General features: G+C 44.7%; 1 protein-coding gene across 1 annotated transcript in view; it reads right to left on the minus strand.

Moving 5' to 3' along the window:
* LOC142243945 (mediator of RNA polymerase II transcription subunit 1-like) overlaps positions 1-23,596 on the minus strand; it is a 196,190-nt gene that overhangs the window by 168,045 nt on the left and 4,549 nt on the right. The window contains exons 3-6 of the mRNA XM_075316138.1: positions 23,040-23,052; positions 22,897-22,951; positions 21,948-22,133; positions 11,014-11,205 (exon numbers count right to left, since the gene is read on the minus strand). Coding sequence (XP_075172253.1) covers positions 11,014-11,205; positions 21,948-22,133; positions 22,897-22,951; positions 23,040-23,052 — 446 coding nt within the window. The remainder of the gene's footprint in view (positions 1-11,013; positions 11,206-21,947; positions 22,134-22,896; positions 22,952-23,039; positions 23,053-23,596) is intronic.

The raw sequence follows: 23,596 nt of genomic DNA on the forward strand, positions 1-23,596 counted from the left end.
GAAGCACGATTCTCACCTCTCTGCCACCAACACACCAAGGACTTGGTCCTCCTGGATGCACAAGACACATGAGCGCCTTCTTGCTGCACTACCTACAACATGACCCTCGGATTGTACGAATTCAAAGTAATCCTGACTACTGGGTTGCCACACTGTTAGATCCCCGGTACAAGACAAAATTTGGCAAAATAATTCCTGCCATAGAAATGGACGCACGTATACAGGAGTATCTGCAGAAGGTGGTACGCAATCTTAGATCTGCTTTTCCACTAAACACCAGTGCTGCACAGAGTGAATCTCAACGCTTTGTCATGGATAGGAGGAAATGGTCTTTTACTTGTCCACATCTGAGGGACCGAGGGCTGGCTGCTGTGCTGAGATGGCGTTGAGTACGGTGTCCCTGCAGAGTTGCACTTTTGGTCATATACCAAAATGAGTTGAAAAAGGACAGATGCTGGTGGAAAGGGGAACAGGTGTGTTGGAAAAAGGGGAAAAAAGTTTTTGTCCGTGGATTTGGTGGTGAAGCAACAGTAACATTTGCTGAAGAAACACCATCTGTTACAGTGGGACTGGCAGATTTGTATAAGGTGGTATATACTAGGTTACCGCTATATACCGAAAATTATTAAGAAAAGAAAGAGAAAAGGTATATATTCCCATCAGCAGTCAGTGTCCACCGTGCTCCTGTCGCGGGCGGGGAGGAGGGTGTCAGCACACCGCGCTCACCCCTTCTGCTCGGGTCCGGCAGCTGCTCCTGGTGGCTCGAGCTGTGGGCCGGATCCCGGGGTTTCTCGAGCGACACTCCTCGCCCGTGAGTGAAAGGGGGTATATGTTGGGTGTGGGAATTGTTATAGTTCGTGACGCCACCCACGGTTGTGGTGATTGCACCACCGCTGCTCAGTATGGGGGTCCCGGGGATGGTGATGCGGAGCAGCCAGGTGTTGTGTTGCCCCTCCGTGGGTAGGGGTTGGTGATCCCGGGGCCCGGTGATGAGATGTAAAGTGTAGGGCCTGGAGGGCGCAGGGACGCGGGGGCAGCGCTGTGCCTTGCGGCACTATGGTACTCACTCAGCCTGACACACGGACACAGTTTGTACGGTAAACCAACGGCTGGTAGGACGGTCCCACAGACGGCTGCACCTGCACTCCCGGTAGGTGACGGTGATGTCTCTCTTCCTTGCACCTATGTTGACTGATGGTAGCGGTGGATTCCCTCCGGTTACCCGCTCCCCGGCTGCAATCTGGGCCGGAGGAGCTCTACACTTTGCCCGCAGGCGCTGGCCCTGGGGAAACTGGTGCCCTGGCGGTGGCGGTGTCTCCCCGGTTCAGGTCGGGCTGTTGCCTTCACTCGGGACTTGGTTGTTGGGGGAGCTGCGTCCCCGTCACTGACGGATTTGGCAAATCTGGCGACTCCTAGCCTTGCCGGGGTCCAAGAGGCCCCTGCCCTGGTGCTGACTGTCCTTCGGAACACTGCTCCAGACCACCGGGTACCCAGCCAACGGGGTCCTTCCAGGAACTTCCAAACGGTCCCCCTCCAGACAGTCACCGCCGTTGCTGACCTTGCTGTTCTGGCCCTCACAAAGCTGGACCCTTCAGGCTGTCTTTCTCCTCTGTCACTTCTCCTGCTTTTCCTCCTTTTCCACTTCTCTACTTTCACTTTCACTTTCCTTAACTCCCAAACTGAACTCTCCTCTTTACTCTTGCCCTGTCTGGGCTATCTGCCTGGTTACTTCCTGCCTCCAGAGCTGTGAGCTCCTCGGTGGGCGGAGCCAACCGCCTGGCCCACCCCCTGGTGTGCATCATCAACCTCTGGAGGAAGGCAACAAGGATTTGTGGTTAGCTGTGATGTGCCTACCTGGAGTGTGGGGTGTGGTGGTGTGTGACCCGTGTCCCCTGGCTTGCCCAGGGCGACACACTCCCAGATGGAAAAGGAGAGGTTGGCAACTGGAAGGTTTGGTGGAGGATACAGAGCTGTGTGGCTATGAAACTAATAGTAGCCTGAACCGAATTAGACGCCATTTGGATCTGGAGACTGGGAGCCCTGTTAGCGTCACAGGGTCCACAGGCCCACCCAGCCCAGGAACTCCCTGTTAACAACACAGGGGCCATTGAGTACGCTGACCGTGTGCGTAGGGGCCACACCTGTGGACAGCAGGTGCATCAGCAGCAGCAGGCCTGTTAATGCCACTGGGCTGCACAAGCAGGACTGGTAGGACAGGAGCTGGTCTTAACCGTTCTGCGTTACCAACTGTGGTGGTGGCCTGCATCGACACTATCCCTGCCTACCTCTGGCCTAAAGCCGCAATGGGTTCAACACATGGAGGTGTGCTCTTTCGGAGCATAATAGAAGACTGCGCACCTCCTTGTTGGCTCCAGCCCCTTTTATAACCTGGGTCCGCCCCAAACCAGGGTGAACCACAATGCACCTCCTGGAGACAAAAGCAGAGTGACACGTCATGAGTGGCATAACTAGCGTCCTATTTGGAGCCGCAACTTCAACGATGACCTCATGGCTGCCATGACCCAAACACCTCACCAGTCATCGTCTGACCATCAATGATGCGGTGACAAGTCATAGGGGCGGGCCTCTGCAAGCCATTTGGGAGTGGCCTGGCCACATCGTCAGGACACCTGATGCCCTGTGGTCTATATGGGACCCCCACATCAGGGGCAGGGCCAAATAGTTCATTACCGGACATAGTCTCTGATGCAGTAAGTGCCTGAGCATGCTCAGTAGCATGAAATACAGTGTCTGAAAAAAGACTATCAGCTTTATGGTGTCTAGGCACAACACAGGACCTAGACCCGGCACGGAGTGCAAGTACCTGTGCAAAGAGGCTTTTCGCACTAAGTGTGGGAGCATGCGCTGTATCCCGAAATGAAGACTTAGCCTCAGGAATGGCACAGTCAGGCTGAGCATACTCACTAGGCGAAACACTGTAGTTAGGCTGCGGCTGGGGTAAATCGGCACACGCATGTGCACTAGCTGCCTCTCCACACTTACACGTGGAGGAGAAATTGCTCTTTGGGTGTGGACTTGGAGATGCTGTCTATGAACAGAAGGAAAAGCTAAAGGTGTGTGTTACAGCAAGGAGCCACCGCGGAAACACCTCGTTCAATTGTGAGGGGAGTCATGTTGTACTTTGATGATGAGCCCCGTAATGCCAGGGAGCAGCATCCTGTGCCACAGACCAACATTCTTACAGTGCTGTCTATACTGTTTACCGTGAGAGGAGCGTAAAGTCTGTATTTCTGGAAACTGGACATCAGAGTACCCGGGTACGGTAGGCTGTGCCCAGACAATAATGCGGGCACGCAACACTTTGTTTTATTAGCAAAACACATATCTGTTCTGGGTAGGCCGACTATATAGACAATAAAACTTGCTGCCTCTGCACTGTCAAATTGTCACGTACAGTTTAAATCATAGAGGGACAGCAACACATGTTTGCATTCACTGTTGCTTTTCAAGATTTCCATGACTGTGTTGCAGAGCTGTGTGGTTTGCATTCACACTGTTATCATCTGCATTATCTGTGAGGCTTCAGCTAACAAGGGTATTCAGGGGGGGGGGGTAATGTGTTTTGACTATGTTTAGGTAGATAACTTGGAAGCTCTTGTGATGCGCCACTGGTAAGTCGTGTTCAAACACACACACGCACAAACACACAATTACTGCTACACAGAGGGATTAGCAGGTAGTAGGCAACAGAATAGATTGTTCAATTATTTAAATTGTATGCATGGTTCTTATTGTTTGTTTTGGTAAAGTTAAACAATCATTTATCAACCCAACTGCCTAGAGTCCTTTTCCTGTTGCCTGGTTTTGCTGCATACTGGGTAGCCCACCCTGTACACAACTTAAAATGAAGCATAAGTCGCAATGTGAATTTCACTGTGCTACAATGCAGCCTAGCGTGCCTGTGCAACCACCGCCTGCCCCATCAAGTACATCTGCGTGCTCTTCATCCTCTGTGACTGTGGGGACAGCAGTCACACATGGTTTTTCACACTGAACTTCCACTCCTTTACCCGCAACAGGGAGTGTGATTGGCAGGTCATCACTTGTTTTGGAAGTGGAAACAGAAGGTATTGTTGAGCTGTCAGACATCGAGAAAACCATCATTGGATGCAGGCTACATTATATCCACGCCTGCACCTTCGTCACAGATTGGCTGGACTACCTGCAGTTAATAATTGCATTCCAGAAATGGAAAGGAGTGTAGAATGCACATGTGTTGTACCTTGCTTGGCAGCAAAGGAACACTAACTTAGTATTCCAGACAATTTTAGGATGGCAGAAAAAGAGTCAGCTCTTTGGTCAAATTAAATAGCGTGGCAAAAGTGGACAGATGGGTACAGGGGCCGTGTTCTGTGGGTACCAGGACAGTAAAGAAAGCCTCACTTTCTATCCCTCCTAATGATCAAATGCAGCAAGGAATTCCCTGAGTTTGCTATAAAATTAGCATAGCTAAATGTGCATAAGGGTAGAATGCAGAGGTGCTTGAGATTGCTTGGCACAAGTGGCACAATAAAGGAGTCCAACAGCCAGTTCTATGATGCCACTAAATGGCAGTATTTTTTGCTATCATTATAGCTTATTAAAAACAGAGCAGGAGGGTGTCCTGCACAGGTGCTGTACATAGATTTGCACCAGTGGGGCACAAATGGAGTACAACAGCCACTTCTTGCATGCCACTAAGTTTACTCAATTTTTGGTATTATAATGTCTTAGTAAGTAACAATGAGTTTGAGTGTGCAATGCAGGCAGACGTGCTGCAAATATCTTTGCACTAGTGGGACTATACAGAAGTCCAATAGCCACGTTTAGGATGCCACTAAGTTTCCTCAGTGTTTGCTAGTATAATGGCTTAGTAACAATGAGTTTGAGTGTGCAATGCAGGCAGACGTGCTGCAAATATCTTTGCACTAGTGGGACTATACAGAAGTCCAATAGCCACGTTTAGGATGCCACTAAGTTTCCTCAGTGTTTGCTAGTATAATGGCTTAGTAACAATGAGTTTGAGTGTGCAATGCAGGCAGACGTGCTGCAAATATCTGTGCACTACTGGGACTATACAGAAGTCCAATAGCCACGTTTAGGATGCCACTAAGTTCACTCAGTGTTTGCTAGTATAATGGCTTAGTAACAATGAGTTGGAGTGTGCAAAGGGCAGGAGGGTACAGTGGCAGGGTTGTGGGTCTCTGGGTACAGGAAAGGAAGCCTGCCTTTCTATCCCTCCTAATGGGGAAATGCAGCGAGGAAATTCCTGACCTTAGCTACACAGATGCTGTCATCTTGTGTAGCTGTTAAACTCTGTTTTCAGGACCTGTCACCTATGGCTCTGACCCTGCCGGTACGAGCCCTTAAAAGGACTGATAGAAAGTGCTCTCCCTAAGCTGTCCAGCGCTGTGTATGGAGCGCATACAGCAGTATCGGCGATAGGACTCAGGACGGAGCTGCGCCAGTGATGTCTGACACCAAGGATGCAGAAGAGATAATGGCGTCCGGACGGGCAGATACTCGTTTTTATAATGCAGGGACATGTGACATGGACATCCTATCACACATACCGTTGCTTCTCTGGCTAAAAGTCCACTTAGCTGTGTGTGTGTCTGGGATTGGCTGACATGCTGGCCCTCCCCACTACACGCGCGCGCTTAGGGAAGGAAGACAAGGATAAAAAAAAAAATGGCGATCGCCATTATCCATACAGCAGTGATCTGAATGCGCTGTTCCCGCACACTATACACTGAAATTTCATAATAGTGTGAGTCACAGAGTGACTTACACTATTACAGCGGAAAGCCAGCTAGGAATTAGCTGGGTTTTTTGCTGCTAGAACCGTTCTCGAACGTATCTAGAACTATCGAGCTTTTGCAAAAAAGCTCGAGTTCTAGTTCGATCTAGAACAGCCCCCAAAATCACTCGAGCCGCGAACTGGAGAACCACGAACCTAGAACCACGCTCAACTCTACTCATGAAGTGACACTGGTCAGAATTGCAAAATTTGGTCAGGTCATTAGGGTGAAAATTAGCTCCGTCACTAAGGGGTTAATGGAATCTGCTGTTTGTTGTGTAAACACTTCCATTCTATGGCGAATTCACTCTGTTGGAGGTGGCGTATTATGAGGGACTCGCTATGGGAGATGTCCTCAGCAGAAAGGGGTTTGTGGCAGACATGCCAGCGATGACAGTCTTTGTTTTCAAGGTCCGTACGATAGCATCTGGTGATGTGCACTAACCTAGCGACAGTCCTGACGAGCCTCATCCAGCTAGAGCAACGTTTAAAACGTTGGCAACCGAGGTTGGAAGTTTTTTCTGCACTGGTGGCCAGGGTATTGACCTCAGCTTGGACATCTGAATCCTTGTCTGGATCTAGGATGCTGAAGGCTTCCTGGACACCTTCTTCTGACTGTCTCAGCAGGAACTCTGGAGCAGTAAGCCAAGAAGAGTTAGCAAAAGAACTTATAGACATAGGTCTAGTTGAGTGATCTGCTGGATTCAGTTCGGTTGGAACAGGTTCTGCTAGGTTGTTGCAGACTTCCTTGTTCATAAAGGCGATGCTGTGTTCTCTCATTTCAGGCTTGCTGTTTATGGAACGTTGAAGAGAGTTACACCTAGTCTGAGCTTGATCTCGGTTGTTTGGGAGTCTTCCCCTGGTAGATCGGGGAGGGTAATGGAGAGTGGTTGGTTTTGTCTTTAGAAAACTCACAGTCCATTATTCCGATGAATTCTCTGTCCTCTACTGACAAGGCTACTTTATCGTCGTCCTTGGTTGTGAGAAAGACTGATTTTCCCAAGTTGTCGATATGCAGAGAACAAGCGATGTCAGGTAGCTGTATTGTATCTGGAGACTTCTCTTTCACTCCATAGTGATGAGGACATGGCTTTAGGCAGGTTGTGCGCCCATCTCCATGCACGTAAGTCTTGAAGGAATCAATTTCTGATCGATCAACGCACACATTTCCTATGACTACCCATCCCAAGTCCAGTCTCTGGGCATATGGTGCATAGTCAGGCCCATTACACGCTTGTCGCACCTTGTCACATTGTCTCTGCTGAGCAGGAGTAGAATCTCTGCGTTGTTGTCCAAAGGTGGGATAACACTAGCGAGGTGTCTCAGGTGTGGTTGATAAAATGCAACTTCTGGGGTAGGAATTTCATTCCTGTGGCTTTGTATTTGGTCGAGTGTTGGTAGAGGTATTTCAGTCTTCCCATTGATAGGAGAAGCAATGAATCCCTGGGCTCTTCTGCCGCTAGTCTCTATGCGACCCCAGTAGGTGTTCAAGGTGTAGGGTTCTAATGGTTCATTAATTCTGAAGGCTTCAAAGAATTTGGCTCCTGCTAGGGATCGGTTGCTTTGGGCATCTATGATGGCATACACCTTCATTGCCTTTTCTGGATGTCCCTCGGGATAAACCTTGAGGAGGCATATTCGGGCACAACATTTCTGCATTTGGCCCTCTCCACATACCTCTGAGCATGAGCAGGAGATGGCTGTGGTGGTGTCAGTCTGATTCTTGGACTCCCTACCATGACTTGGAGTGGGAGCGGTGGTGACTGCAGCCGGTGTGTCTCTAGCTAGCTGGTTTGGGTGCATGGCTGAAACGGGTTTTTCACTATGACACTCCTCACACTTGACGATGGATTTACAGTTCTTGGCCATGTGCTCAAGTGATGCACAGCATTTGAAACAGATTCCAAGCTCTGTGAGGACTTTCTTGCGCTCCTGTAGGGTTTTGGATCTAAACCCTCTGCACTTATTCAGTGAGTGCGGTTTTTTATGGATGGGGCATTCTTGATTGAAAGACTTCTCGTGATGAGATGGTGTACTGTTTATCTGTGGGTGCTGCAGCTGATGGTAGCTCAGTCTTCCTGACACTCACAGTGTTCTTAATGTCTCTGCGTTTGTGTATGGCACCTTCATACCTTGATGATGATGATGTTGCAGCTGCCGAAGTGTTGAACTCTAGGAAGTCGAGGCTGGGGTCGTTCCTCATCTGGGCCTGCTCGTCGATGAACTTGCAGAAGTGAATAAATGGGGGAAAGGTGACGTCATGCACTCTTTTGTACCTTGAGACTGACGTTGCCCATTTCTCCTGCAGACTGTATGGCAGCTTCACCACGATTGGGTTCACTTCATGGGCTGTATCCAGGTAGCGATAAGGGTATCCTCAGCTCACCTGTTCCTCGGGCTGCCAGTCCTTGCGGGTTCCAGGGATCCACCGGCAAGTCCCAGCCGGTTTAGGAATAAATGCAAAAAGAGGAAAGGATCCGGCACAAACTCCTCTGGATAAAATGTCAAAGCTTTATTAGCAAATATTAAAAAGGTTCCATCCGTGTAAACAAAAGGAGGGAGTTATCCCATGGAAACTTTACGCGTTTTGGACTTCCATATTAAAAGCAAAGAGTCATTAATCATAAGTAATCCATGTACACCACACAGCTACTAAAATAGACTAACTCACTATGTGGACACAGAAGGAAAGCTGGCCATCACTAATTGCAATCAACTGGCAGTGGGTGTAAACCTTCATACATAATTGCAAAAGGATGATCTAGCAAGACTATATGTGGTTAAAGACTAAATAAAAATATATACATATCAACGTAACGCAACTAAATACATCAATAATAATGAAAAAAGTCATTAATCCAACCGTCCAGACCACCAAAAACACATAAATATGACAGTGAATATACAAATGTATGCATGAGTGAACAATCAGGTATAAAAGACAGCTTATATTAAATCTCATCATCAGATGGGCAAGAATTCTAATGAAAATGCATGTGTATATCAGAAAAGGAGAATTCTCAAATGTAAGCACATAACCTCCAATATATTCATAGATTATATGAAAAAACGTATATAAAATAATTATTTTTTATTTTTTTATTTCTTTATTTCTTTATTAATATTCTAGGCACAGATTCCACACCCGTGATCCTCAATGATGAAAAATCCGCTGAATGACATTCAATATAATGCCTAGTGAGACCAGATAATGAACGCTTTTTAACCAACGCTACATAATTTAAAGAATTACTATCCAGGGCTGCTGACGGGATTCGGACATGTTCAGAGATCCTAGCTCTCAAGGCTCTTGAAGTGCAACCCACATAATTTTTAACGCATAGTGTGCATGTGGCTACATAAACCACATGTGTCGAAGCACAGTTAATGAAGGATCGAATGTTAAAAGAATCCTCACCATTAATCACAAGGGATTTGTTATTACACATAAAGCGACAAAGGCCACAACGATTAGATCCACATTTATATGAGCCGGTGACACTCAGCCAGGTTTTATTAGTTTTTTTTAGAAGAAAATAAACTAGGAGACACTAGATTGCCTATGGTATAAGCTCTTCTAGCCACAATATTAACCCCTGAATGGAGAATCCTATCTAAAATGGCATCCTGTCGCAAAAGGGGAATAAAACGTTGAACAATCCGTTTGATTTGAAAAAAGTCAGTACTAAAGGGAGTAGAAAAAGTAACCCGATTATTAGTGGTGGTCATAATTGCGCGATCCTTCAGTAAATCAGATCTACTTCTACTGGCTGCTATAGAAGTCGCTCTATTGAGAGTACGGTTAGAATACCCCCTCTCACTGAGTCTATGTTTAATATGTGCAGCCTCAGTATTGTAGGACTCCTCTAATGTACATGCACGCTTCGCTCGCAAAAATTCTCCTACAGGTAAATTGAGCAATGTGTGGGGCATATGACAGCTGCTGGCGTGAAGAGAAGTGTTCCCACAAATAGGCTTCCTATAAAGGGAAAAATGTATAATTCCAGATACAGGATCACCAGACAGCAGGATCTCCAAAAAGGGGGCCGATTCCATGTGCAAATTCATTATAAATCTCAAATTAAGAGAATTACCATTAAAATAAATATTAAGGGCTTCCATGGCCTGCTGGGGGGAACTATGACCATCAATTTTGCAGATAAGGATCTGGTCATCTATGTATCTTGCGTACCAAAAAATCGTATCCAGAAATGGATTATTATCTACATAGACATATTGTTCCTCCCAGTAAGCCATGTAAATATTGGCCAAAGCACATGAAAAACTTGCCCCCATAGGGCAACCAGCTGTCTGGAGAAAAAAGGAACCATTAAATTGAAAAAAATTGAGGGTTAGCAAAAAACCAGTGGCCATGAGGATAAACTCCTTGGTAATATCATCCAAAGGACTATATTTCTCCAAATGAAAATACAGAGCTTGGAGTGCCTCCCTGTGTGGTATGCTGGGATAAAATGAACAAACATCGCTCGTTATCCAAAAGAAATTATCAGACCACGGTATTTTATCCAAACACTGCAATAAGCTCTTGGTGTCCCTTATATAACCAGTAGTCCGCTTCATGAGGGGTTGTATGCAATGGTCCAGCCAATCACTTAGATTACTGGTAAGGGATCCAGTGCTGGCAACTATTGGTCTAAGGGGGGGGGGGGGGAAATACCTTTATATATCTTCGGAAGACCCTGGAATATGGTGCAAACTGGAGATTCAACAAGAAGATATTCAAAGGTTTTCTTATTAAAACCCCCCATTCTAGTCCCCGTGATAACAAGGTATGCATTTTCGTGGTAACATCAGAAGTGGGGTCACCCAAAAGCTGTCTATATGTAGAAGTATCACTTAGAATAGTATTAATCTCTCTCTCATACAATGTGCTATCCAGCACTACTACTGAACCCCCCTTGTCTGCCTTGCGGACTATAATATGTCCATTATCCCTTAGATCCCTCAATGCTCTCCTTTCCAAAGGTGACAAATTATCTTGGATTTGAGTTTTATTGGAGAGTAAGCCTCTTACCTCGGACTTAATAAGATCCTGAAACGTGTCCATAATCGGAACCCTAGAGGTGACAGGAAAAAAGGCCGGATTCTTAGTAACAAAAGGGGGGGGGGCGGGAGTATTCAAACAAGTGTTACTCAAGTCATACAATTGTGTAGTCGCAATCTGTTCTTTTAAAGTCAAAAACAAAAGGTACCTGAACCGAAGCAGTGTCAATCGGATCTCTTGTGTCTCTGTCAGTTATGTCATTATTGTCAATGTTATCAGAATCTGAAAAATGCCTTTTAATAGTGAGATTCCTGATGAACTTATTCACATCCCGTAAAGTCTGAAATAGGTCCGCCCGATTATTAGGGGCAAAATTAAGACCCTTCTGTAGAACCTCCATCTGAATAGAACTTAAAACGCATGCTGATAAATTAAGTACAGGGATATTCAAGGAACCATTACACGTTAACTCCTCCAGTACCTGCGTTTGTTGGGCCGGAGATAATATCTCCTTCCTCCCCCGTTTGTGTTTTCTACCCCCTCTTCGTATCCTGTGCTTACCCCCGTTAAGTTTTTTGAGGGGCGTGAGGTATGGGATCTTTGGCCCGACTCATATGAGCTGACACTCCCATCCGCAGACTCATTGTCAGTGGATGAGAAATAAACTGTTTTCGCACCCTGTGTCTGTTGATTGCGTTTTTTTAAAATAGACTTAAGGCTGCTTTACACGAGTCAATCCATCGTGCGATTTATTTGGCAAAGTCTTTTTTTTTTTTTTTTGTTTGTATCGCTGATAGGTAGTTGTCCATGTGTCACACGTTGAGTGTTGTCAAACGACCACAAAGCGCTCATCGATATATTGATTGGCCATGGCGGACGTCCAAAAGGCTTCACACATGTTTTCCGTTGGTCAATCTGTCTTTTTTATGGGCGTAATTAGGCAAACTATACAGCCCTCCGTGACGTTGTCTGGATTGTTGCACGCCCTGAATTCTTCTGACCTGCTCAATCCAGTTCTGCTAATGTGGTTGATTGGTTAGATCCCATATATATTGTTTCTCTTCTGCGTCTGTCTTTGTTGCCTCGTGTGTCCTTAGCATCATTCTTGTTTGTTGTTTGTGGTCTGGTTAATGTCGATTTTGATCTAAAAAGGAAAGTTTGGCATATAACAACTTACCACAAAAAAGGGATAACAAGGAGTGAGGGCGGAAAATCCAGCGAACAAAGAAACGTAAGAAAAATTAGGACTAATGCACTATAAAACACTGTGCATGACGCCAAGGCTGAATGTTCACACATCATGACTACAGCTCCGTATTTTATAACAGTAATAACCAATCAAAACGCATCTGCTACAACCAATCCGATTAGATTAGGCGTGATTATTTAAAACCACAAATACGCCCTGAACGTTTTTCTGACGTTATAAACTACGAGGATGGCCGATTACACGGTGTCACACTTTGCAATGTGTCGTTCATTAAGACTAAACTGAACGATTTTATGGAATTAAACGATGAGTACACGATGGCCGAATTTCAAATGATTAGGCATCGGTTGGACTCGCAAGGAGCTGTCACATGAGGAGATGTCGTTACGAATGACGGAAGTGCGTCACAAAATCCGTGACCCCAACGATGCATCGCACAATATATCGACTCGTGTAAAGCAGCCTTTAGTCTTATTAGTCAAATGCCAGGTGTACACTTGTTTTGATTCATAATCTCTCATGTCCCTGCGATATTTATTCTGCTTCAGGTCTATAATATCTGATTCCACTCTATCAATAGCATTTTTCAATCTTGCATTAAATTTATCAAATTCCATAGGATTAAACTTATCAACAAGAAACGCATGTATAGTTTTGATCTGAGTGTCCAATTCTAATATACGTTTATGTTCCTCCTTAATAATAAGATTCATCAAACTGGAGGAACAGGTAGAGAGTATCATATTCCAGTCCTCTAGGAATTGGTCAGAAAAAATGTGAGTAGGAGACTTTTTAATTCTCAGGCCCCTGGGAACCATATGCATCTCTACATATTTACTCAAAGTCATTGAGTCCCACCAGGTTTTAAGGCGCTGAATAGATATTTTTTCAAGGTCCCAAAAGGTATGTGTCTCCTTACCCTGGGGATTGTCCTCCACAATATGATGAGATGAAGGTTGGCTAGAAAATACATCATCCAATCTTTTCTTCCGTGTTTCATTGTCCAAGAAATCCAAAGTGTCCATGTCCGTAAATCAAAAGAGCTCTGTGGTATAGGTCCTTGTGATGTAACACGAATGGAAATCCATTAGGGGAGATGAGGTGCAAATCCGCAATCAAGGATCAAGAAGCATATGTCTGTATCATCTGCGCAGCCACTCCAAAGGTCACAGGGAGCACGAAGGAAGGGACAGGAAACCAATAGTAGAGATAAGGGTATCCTCAGCTCACCTGTTCCTCGGGCTGCCAGTCCTTGCGGGTGCCAGTGATCCACCGGCAAGTCCCAGCCGGTTTAGGAATAAATGCAAAAAGAGGAAAGGATCCGGCACAAACTCCTCTGGATAAAATGTCAAAGCTTTATTAGCAAATATTAAAAAGGTTCCATCCGTGTAAACAAAAGGAGGGAGTTATCCCATGGAAACTTTACGCGTTTCGGACTTCCATATTAAAAGCAAAGAGTCCTTAATCATAAGTAATCCATGTACACCACACAGCTACTAAAATAGACTAACTCACTATGTGGACACAGAAGGAAAGCTGGCCATCACTAATTGCAATCAACTGGCAGTGGGTGTAAACCTTCATACATAATTGCAAAAGGATGATCTAGCAAGACTATATGTGGTTAAAGACTAAATAAAAATATATACATATCAACTTAACGCAACTAAATACATCTTGCTGTCTGGTGATCCTGTATCTGGAATTATACATTCTTCCCTTTATAGGAAGCCTATTTGTGGGAACACTTCTCTTCACGCCGGCAGCTGTCATATGCCCCACACATTGCTCAATTTACCTGTAGGAGAATTTTTGCGAGCGAAGCGTGCATGTACATTAGAGGAGTCCTACAATACTGAGGCTGCACATATTAAACATAGACTCAGTGAGAGGGGGTATTCTAACCGTACTCTCAATAGAGCGACTTCTATAGCAGCCAGTAGAAGTAGATCTGATTTACTGAAGGATCGCGCAATTATGACCACCACTAATAATCGGGTTACTTTTTCTACTCCCTTTAGTACTGACTTTTTTCAAATCAAACGGATTGTTCAACGTTTTATTCCCCTTTTGCGACAAGATGCCATTTTAGATAGGATTCTCCATTCAGGGGTTAATATTGTGGCTAGAAGAGCTTATACCATAGGCAATCTAGTGGCTCCTAGTTTATTTTCTTCTAAAAAAACTAATAAAACCTGGTTGAGTGTCACCGGCTCATATAAATGTGGATCTAATCGTTGTGGCCTTTGTCGCTTTATGTGTAATAACAAATCCTTTGTGATTAATGGTGAGGATTCTTTTAACATTCGATCCTTCATTAACTGTGCTTCGACACATGTGGTTTATGTAGCCACATGCACACTATGCGTTAAAAATTATGTGGGTTGCACTTCAAGAGCCTTGAGAGCTAGGATCTCTGAATATGTCCGAATCCCGTCAGCAGCCCTGGATAGTAATTCTTTAAATTATGTAGCGTTGGTTAAAAAGCGTTCATTATCTGGTCTCACTAGGCATTATATTGAATGTCATTCAGCGGATTTTTCATCATTGAGGATCACGGGTGTGGAGTCTGTGCCTAGACCCCCCCCGTGGGGGTGACTGGTTTCAGGCTCTTTTACTAGCTGAGGCCAAATGGATCCTGCGGCTAGATTCAAGATACCCAGGCGGTTTTAATTACCGCTCGGATCTGCGATATATTTTCTGATTCCATTAGAGGAATTTTCTCCCTTTATTGGTGAGCACATGGATTGTAGTTAGCCTTAATGCAGGTTTATATTGGTATTTGCCATGTTTGAATTTTTTTGACGGAAAAAAAAAAAATTATTTTTTTGTTTTTTTGTTTTTAAGGGAGCATGACATATAGATGAAAATGCATGTGATTTGAGATCAATTTGTGTCCTGGGATGAATATTCCTCTCTCTAGTGAACAATCATTTGTTTATATACACGCACGGAGATATATGTATAGGTAAAGAAAGAATAAAAGAATATTAATAAAGAAATAAAGAAATAAAAAAATAAAAAATAATTCTTTTATATACGTTTTTTCATATAATCTATGAATATATTGGAGGTTATGTGCTTACATTTGGGAATTCTCCTTTTCTGATATACACATGCATTTTCATTAGAATTCTTGCCCATCTGATGATGAGATTTAATATAAGCTGTCTTTATACCTGATTGTTCACTCATGCATAAATTTGTATATTCACTGTCATATTTATGTGTTTTTGGTGGTCTGGACGGTTGGATTAATGATTTTTTTTATTATTATTTATGTATTTAGTTGCGTTAAGTTGATATGTATATATTTTTATTTAACCACATATAGTCTTGCTAGTTCATCCTTTTGCAATTATGTATGAAGGTTTACACCCACTGCCAGTTGTTTGCAATTAGTGATGGCCAGCTTTCCTTCTGTGTCCACATAGTGAGTTAGTCTATTTTAGTAGCTGTGTGGTGTACATGGATTACTTATGATTAAGGACTCTTTGCTTTTAATATGGAAGTCCGAAACGCGTAAAGTTTCCATGGGATAACTCCCTCCTTTTGTTTACACGGATGGAACCTTTTTAATATTTGCTAATAAAGCTTTGACATTTTATCCAGAGGAGTTTGTGCCGGATCCTTTCCTTTCCTTTTGCATTTGCTTCTAAACCGGCTGGGACTTGCCGGTGGATCCCTGGCACCCGCAAGGACTGGCAGCCCGAGGAACAGGTGAGCTGAGGATACCCTTATCTCTACTATTGAGCTGTTAAGCAGTCTTCTGACTGTTCTGTCCCCACTTAAAGGCGATTGAAGGCGCGTAGTTGTGAGATGTTGTCAGAATCTTACCTTCGTTTTTCCTATAGGTGAGGCAGACATGACCAGAGCGCTCCAGAGTTAAAAATGCACATGCTGAGATGAAACAATGGTGGTTTATTTTCTCCAAAGGTTAGGACATGCAGAGTACAGTAATCCAAGTACCTGGCATTGTGGTCATCTTGTGATGCTTGATTCTGAAGCCAATAAGGTCAGAAGACTTTGCTTCTAGCAGCTCAAATAAGGGATGTTAATTCTCACAATCTCTGGCTGGAACTGAATATGCCAGGAAGTGATGCAAGAGGATGAGCAGACACTCCCATGGGTTGGACAAAAACAGAGGAGCCGAAAGGTCTGACCAGTAGATGGCAGCAGAGACAAGTATGAAAAACATTAAACAATAGTTTTAACTAAAACAAATAGAAACAGCACACCTCCAGTGTATCATCATCAGCGCGGGGGGCAGTGAATAAGTATACTCACTGGTCACCATTCCATGCAGCATCACGATGACCTCCTGTCTGCTGGCCCGCTGATGTGTGTGGAGAGTGATGTGCACAGCAATGACATAATCACTGTGCACATGGCTCCACACAGGTCAGCGGCGCTGCTGCTGGCACAGACAGGAAGACAAGCAATGCTGCATGGAGTGAGGAAAGGTGAGTATAAATGTTTGTTTTTGTGTGTGCCACAGGATGCGGGCCATATATCAGGATTAGGGCTATAGCAGGATGGGGGACATATATACAAGGATGGGGATCATATACATTGCAGAAGGATCATTACCAGGATGGAGTACCTTAGTAGAGAATTTGGGGACATTACCCCCATAACAGTGTCAGCAGCAGATCTTCGCCCCATAAGGCTATGTGCCCACGGGAGCTCGTGTGTTGCCCCCGCGTCAGCAGCCGGGCTGCTCGGATCCTGATCCATGGTGGCTTGAGAGGGCTCCGGAACCGGGGGGCGCACGTCTCCTCAAACCAAGGGGGGGTTATGTACAGGGGATGGTGTGGAAAGTTTGTGATGCCACCCGTGGTGCATGATAAGATGGAGTACCACCGCTGTGATTGGGAGTACCCGGTGGCAATGGCGTGGGCAGCTAGGTGTTTACCCCTCTACGGGTAGAAGGAATGCCCTGGGGACTCAGTGATGGTGATGGAGGTGTGCCGTTGGGACGGTAAGGGTCACTTGCGTACTCACTCGGTCCAATAACGCTGACACCGACAACTGTAGTAAACCAAGGTTTTGGACACCGCTGCTGCTGAGAGGGAGCATGCCTGGGTCCCGTGCCCGTTGGTGTTGCCTGTTAGTCTGTGACCTTTTCCTATGGCACCTTGTCTTCTAGTTGGTCCCTTTAGCCTGAAACTAAAAATCGGGTCCCGTTCCCCAGTATGGCTAACTGGGCGAGCTTGCTCTCAAGGTTCACGCTTGGGATTTTCTGGACCGTGTAGTGGAAAGTCCTATTCCCCTCATTGCGCTAGTACCCCGATTTTGGAGTGGGTGGAGAATGGATCTTGAAGGCTCCGTCCTCGTCGGGTAAATTGTCAGGACGCCTAAAGCTTCTTCCTGAACTAGGGTCCACGTACCACGTTGTGCCCTAGCCCCTGCCCGGTGATGGCACAAGGCCGCCGGCTGTCCTCCACGACAGTCCGTGCCCCTTGTCACGATCCCCTGCGACCGGGGTCCAGCTCCTACCAGGCCCAGACCAATTTCTGCCACCTCGTAGTTCACGGAGCCTAGCTCCTGACCTCTCCTCTTGAGAGTCACCGCTTAACTGACTGTCTCCTGACACTCCTGACTCCCCTTCAACCAACCCCCCCAAGTGTGCGACCCTATTCCACTCAGGCTGTCCACTGGTGTGTCTGGTGGGTGTGGTGCAGAGTGTTCCTAGGATTTTGATTAGCTTGTTCTTGGCTACACCAAAGGTGAGGGACCAGTAACCAAGAAGGAGATGGATATTGCACAGAAGGGCAGATTGCACAATACCCTGTGACGACCTGATGGGCCAGGGCATCACACTCGTACCTGCATAGGTGCGGGTATTCCACCGAAATAGCTGCAGAAAACCTGTGGACATTCATGCGACTTACCTGCGGAAGTCCCGACCTCTATCTCCATTGTGGAAGGCCGGGATTTCCGTAGGTAATTCCGCAGGAATAATTTACATGCAGTTACATGAGGCTGTGGGACATCAGCAGCATATTCCACAGCCGCACATACCGCAGCATAGACACAGCATGGACACAGACACTCCCCATGTCCCATAGGATAACATGGGGAGTGGCTGTACTTGCTCAAACCTGTGGATTTAGCTAGAAAATCCAGATAAATCCGCAGGTTTTCCGCGGCAAAATCCGCGGGTGTTAACTTCCATAGGCACATAGCCTGACATTGTGTCATGATCACATTTTTTGCTTAAAATTTTATTTTCCTCCTCTAAAACCAGGGGTGCGTCTTATGGTCCGCTGCGTCTTCTAGTCCGAAAAATACGGTAATCAAATCAGCTAAAAATAGAAAATGAACAGCAGGTAGCTAAGGAAAGAAAGACCAAATAAATTCTTTAAATGCACATAAAAGTTCCACTCAAGTGGGTCACCTAAATCATTTTATATTTGGGTAACTGAGGATCAAGAGAAGAAGAATTACTAAACTGATTCTTCAGTTTGTCTATACTAAAAAAAAAAGAGAGTGGCTCTGAATACATCAACTAATAAATACTCGGTTAAGTGTAGATATACGGTACAAACTAAATTAAGTGTAGCTAATGTAAAAAAGGATCTGAGTCCAGATGAGCTGCATCCACGAGCTCTTAAGGAACTTAGCTCAGTTAGTGAGAAGATATGTCTAAGGGGGCAGTATGTGATTAACTTACACAAGTGGCCAATATAAAGAAAATGGCCAAACGTGGTTTCTTGTTTATCACATAGGAGTTCCCACTCCCACCATCTGGAGAAAAAAAAAAAAAGGTTTAGTCTCCAGTGGAGTAGTCTTTCTCATGAGAATTCTTGATCTGTGGAACAGTCTACCTCAGGAGCTGGTGACAGAGGGTGCCTTGGATGGTTTACAGAAGAGCAGATGCACTGGTTAGACACTAAATAACTTCTACATCTGTACAATTCTTGTTCAGAATGTTGGTCTATACTCAGGATGTAAATATTTGCTCTCTTAAGCCAGACTGGCTCATGTATTATAGTTGTACCTATAGCCCATTTCCAATATCCTTTGCCATCCCTCAGGTAAACATATGTCGCTTTCCAACCATGCCAACTATCTAAGCATCTTTTGCAGTGAAGCTATTAAGAAGGGATTGTTTGGTGGTCAATTACCTTTGCAATGCAAGCACAAGTAATAGAGTGTCATATTGGAATGCTTCTTACTATTATGGTCTTCATTACGGAGTCATTGTACAAAGTTCTTCCTTTAAAAAATGGTTTTGCCTCTTGTGATATTTAGAATACGCTCAGATGAATCTTTTTTTGATATAGAAAAAAATTATTCAAATGTTTTGTTACTATGTAGGAAAAAAAAATGTAATGTTACAATAAAAATCAGAAATAGGTAATATCAGCTCACCAAGCCTGCTGCAGTCCCATAATCGTCCTGTGGTGGATGATCAGCGCACGGATGGTCAGAAGTCTCCAAATAGATATAAAATATAAATCCAGCGCAATCACATGGAATATTAAAAAGTTGTCTTCTTTATTGATAGTTTTTCATAAAATCCAAAAGGTACATGCAGCATAAAAATAAAGGATGCCCAGGTCAGAGCGACGCGTTTCAACAAACTGTCTTAATCATGGTCTGACATGACCATGATTAAGACAGTTTGTTGAAACGCATCGCTCTGACCTGGGCATCCTTTATTTTTATGCTGCATGTACCTTTTGGATTTTATGAAAAACTATCAATAAAGAAGACAACTTTTTAATATTCCATGTGATTGCGCTGGATTTATATTTTATATAATAAAAATCAGACATCAATTTGAATAATTTTGCACAAATTACCATAAAAACTCTTTGTGCCATCTGTGTCAAGGTGCGGTGCGGACATTGCTGAAACTGGCTGCCACATAAGTGTATACTTATGCATTAAATCATTTAGGGAGAATCGTCCCTACAGCAAATAAATTGAGGCGGTTCAGGAAATCTAAGCCACGGGCTAGGGACATAAAGAGATTATTTGAATACTTGAGATGTGTTCACATGCTGGGGGTCAGCCAGGTCTAAGTGGCTTCCACTGTTCTTCTACCCTCAAGGAAACAGAAGAGCATCTCTTGATTGGAACCTTTAAGCATTTTTGCTTATTTCTCAAATGTTATTTTATTAACTTTTGCATATTTTCAGGTCATCTTCATCTTATTTTACCTGTCATATTCATTTATAGGTGGCTTTAATATAAAGAGCTTGGTCCTTGTGCGCTGTAAATGTGACGCCCCTGGACTATCAGGTCGTCACAGGGTACTGCAAGCTCCTTCTCTTTAGTGCAGTATTCAAATCCCTCATGGTTCTGGGTCCCCATCTTACAGTGCTGCCTCCAACAACAAGTCAAATCCTAGATACACCCTGCACCACACCCAGCAGACACACCAGTGGGCGGCTTGAGCGGAAAAGGGTCGCCCACCTAGGGGTCAGGAAGGGGAGGTGAGGAGTGAAGAGTAGCAAAGTGGAGTAGTAAAGTGGAGAAAGTGTAGTGAGGGAGCTCTCGAGCTGAGAGGAGCTCGGAGGAGGCTGGGAGTAGTGGCTCCCAGGAGACTCCGACTAGGTTGCAGACGGTGGTCTGGACCTAGAGGAGTTGGACCCCCGGTCGCTGGGGATTGAGGCGAGGTGCCTGGACCTGTCAAAGAGGACGGTCAGCAGCCTGCTCCTATCACCGGTCCGGGACCAAAGGCCCGGCGGGCTACGTGGACCCTAGGTCGGGGAAAAGCTTCAGGCAACCCGGCAATTAACACTAGAAGTCCCAGGAATTTGGAGCTCAATAGGGTTCCAATGGTGGAAATGTTAAATGACCCCTCTCTGGGACTTCTATTGTTAACCTGCGGAGAACGGAGCCTTTATGGACTGTTCCAACTAGTTTCAGAATCGGGGCACTAGAGCAACGAGGGGGATAGGGCCTTCCATACAAGCAGCCCACTAAAATCCCAAGGTTGAGCCCTGAGAGCAGGCTCCCACACTTAGCCATAGTGGGGAGTGGGGGCCAGCAAGTTCCAGACTACTGGGCCACTACGGTGAATTTAAATGTTGTGCCAGGAGGCAGGTCACGGATCACCAGGCAGCACTGCAGGGGATGGGACCCGGACAAGCTCCCCTTTGAGAGGCAGCGGCACCCAGAGACTTGGTTTACCCGGTTGTCAGCGTCTGGTTATTGGCTGAGTGAGTACCTGAGTGATTTCCCCTTCACGACCCCCAGTAGCACCATCCAGAGTCCCGGGGCTTACCTCTACCCGTGGAGGGCAACGACACCTTGCTGCCCGACTCCATCACCCCGGGTACTCCCAACGGCAGCGGCGGTACTCCGAGCTACCGCACACCATGGGTGGCGTCACGAACTGTAACTCCCCTGTAAATATTCCCCCTTTTACTTTAGAGTGTGGTGACAGTGTTTTATGTATCTCAATGAGTGGGTCGTGTTGGTCTGTGATTTAGGCTTAATTTGCCAACCTGAATAGGTGGTGAATGCAATTTTGAGTGCTTTGAGATGGGATTAATCCCTTCCAGTCTGAGAAGTGTGCAAGTGATACTGTCCATTAGGATGTTATTAGCATCAGAGTTACCATGCTCAAACCTTTTCTATGTAAAGCACACCATACACATCAGATGGCTGCTGGCTAAACGATGGCTTGGCCATCTCATTAAGCTCTCCCATATACATAGGAGTACATAATAGGCCAGCACTCCTCTGCTCATTATGAGATAGTCACCGGATGTTCGATTTCAGACCAACGAACATGTCGGATGAATATTTCCCTTATAAACTGTTAAAAGCTTCCATACACATACTGTCAGCCGAACCTGTACATATCAAGTGGTTCGACCAACAATAATTTAATATGTATGGAGGTGGGGGTTTTAGAAGTCCATTTAAAAATAAAGTCCACTTTTACTCAATTTATAAAGAAACCATGTTACCATTGGGGATTCACCATGGTGGGCCAGCTTGACAATTGCTACATGTCCATTTTTCTTCACGTTCACTTCTATGTAGAACATTTCTGAGGTTATGTAGCAGATTCTTCCATTTGGACCCAAGTGTGACTCCAACCTATGTTTTAGGACAGTCATAAAATGGTGAACACACTTAATAGTAAGGTTACTCTGCATTTCGAAAAAATAAAAATAAAAAATAAAAATATATAAAATATATATTCACTAAATATAAATATATATATATATATATATATATATATATATTATATATATATATATATATATACACACATATACATACATACATACACACATGCACACAGACACACAAACACACACACACATACAAATTGAATCAGAATGGTGTGACAGTTACTATTGAGACCATTTCTGTTCGTCAGAATTGGCCCATATGCAAAACCATTACTACAGTCAAAGGATTCTTTATGGGGACCTTGAAAGGAGTATCAATGCATAGGAACACTAATTTTGCAAATGTAATGCATATTGAGTTCAATATACAGTCATACCTCAGTTTTCATTGATAAACCATCTGAATGCATTCAAAGAAAACCGAAACAAACGTCAACGGAAACCAAAGTACTACTGTATAACTCTGTATGCAGTAAGTTTCCCATCCTGGATGCAGCTGGAATTGTATCATTTGTCTCATTGATATTTGTATTTGCGAGGAAATTTGATGTGATGATAAAAACATAGCTCTGACCGCTTTAAACATGATTAACAATGCATACGTCTTTATCAGTATGCATTAATGTTCATGGTTTCTAAATTTATTTATTTTGGATGGTTCAATTTAAAAAAAAAAAAAATGCAATATCAGGTACTGGAATCCAAAAAGAGTTGTATTAAATAAATCCACATATTTAAAAAATGTTCACAATTCAACCTATATTACCAACTTACTTACCCCTTTTGCTTGGATATAGATTCTATCCGGGTTAATAATGTTGAAAGGGATTTTGCTAAAATTTAGAGGAAACATTATGGTTAGAGAATACAAAAAGAAAAACAATATATGTAAAATAATAGCCACAAAACCTAAAATAATACCTAAAACCTAAACCTAAAATAATCATGACATCATAAATTTTATAATTTTAATTGATTAAAAAGGAGGTTGTCTGCCATTCTGGAGTTAAACAGAAACTTACAAATGATTGTATTTGAGGCAAAACTCATTTCACTTGGGTTTTTACTAAAAATGTTGCCTTTTTGGCTTTTACAGGCTCTGTTTACCCTGCACATTCAAGTTTAAGGGATTCTTATGTCACGGGCGGGGAGGAGGGTGTCAGCACACCGCGCTCACCCCTTCTGCTCGGGTCCGGCAGCTGCTCCTGGTGGCTCGAGCTGTGGGCCGGATCCCGGGGTTTCTCGAGCGACACTCCTCGCCCGTGAGTGAAAGGGGGGTTTTGTGGTTGGGTGTGGGGATTGTTAAAGTTCGTGACGCCACCCACGGTTGTGGTGATTTCACCACCGCTGCTCAATGTGGGGATCCCGGGGATGGTGATGTGGAGCAGCCAGTTGTTGTGTTGCCCCTCCGTGGGTAGGGGTTGGTGATCCCGGGGCCCAGTGGGGTGCAGGGGCGCAGGGGCAGCGCTGTGCCTTGC

This window comes from Anomaloglossus baeobatrachus, chromosome 6 (assembly GCF_048569485.1).
Source record: "Anomaloglossus baeobatrachus isolate aAnoBae1 chromosome 6, aAnoBae1.hap1, whole genome shotgun sequence".
Classification (NCBI taxonomy): Eukaryota; Metazoa; Chordata; class Amphibia; order Anura; family Aromobatidae; genus Anomaloglossus; species Anomaloglossus baeobatrachus.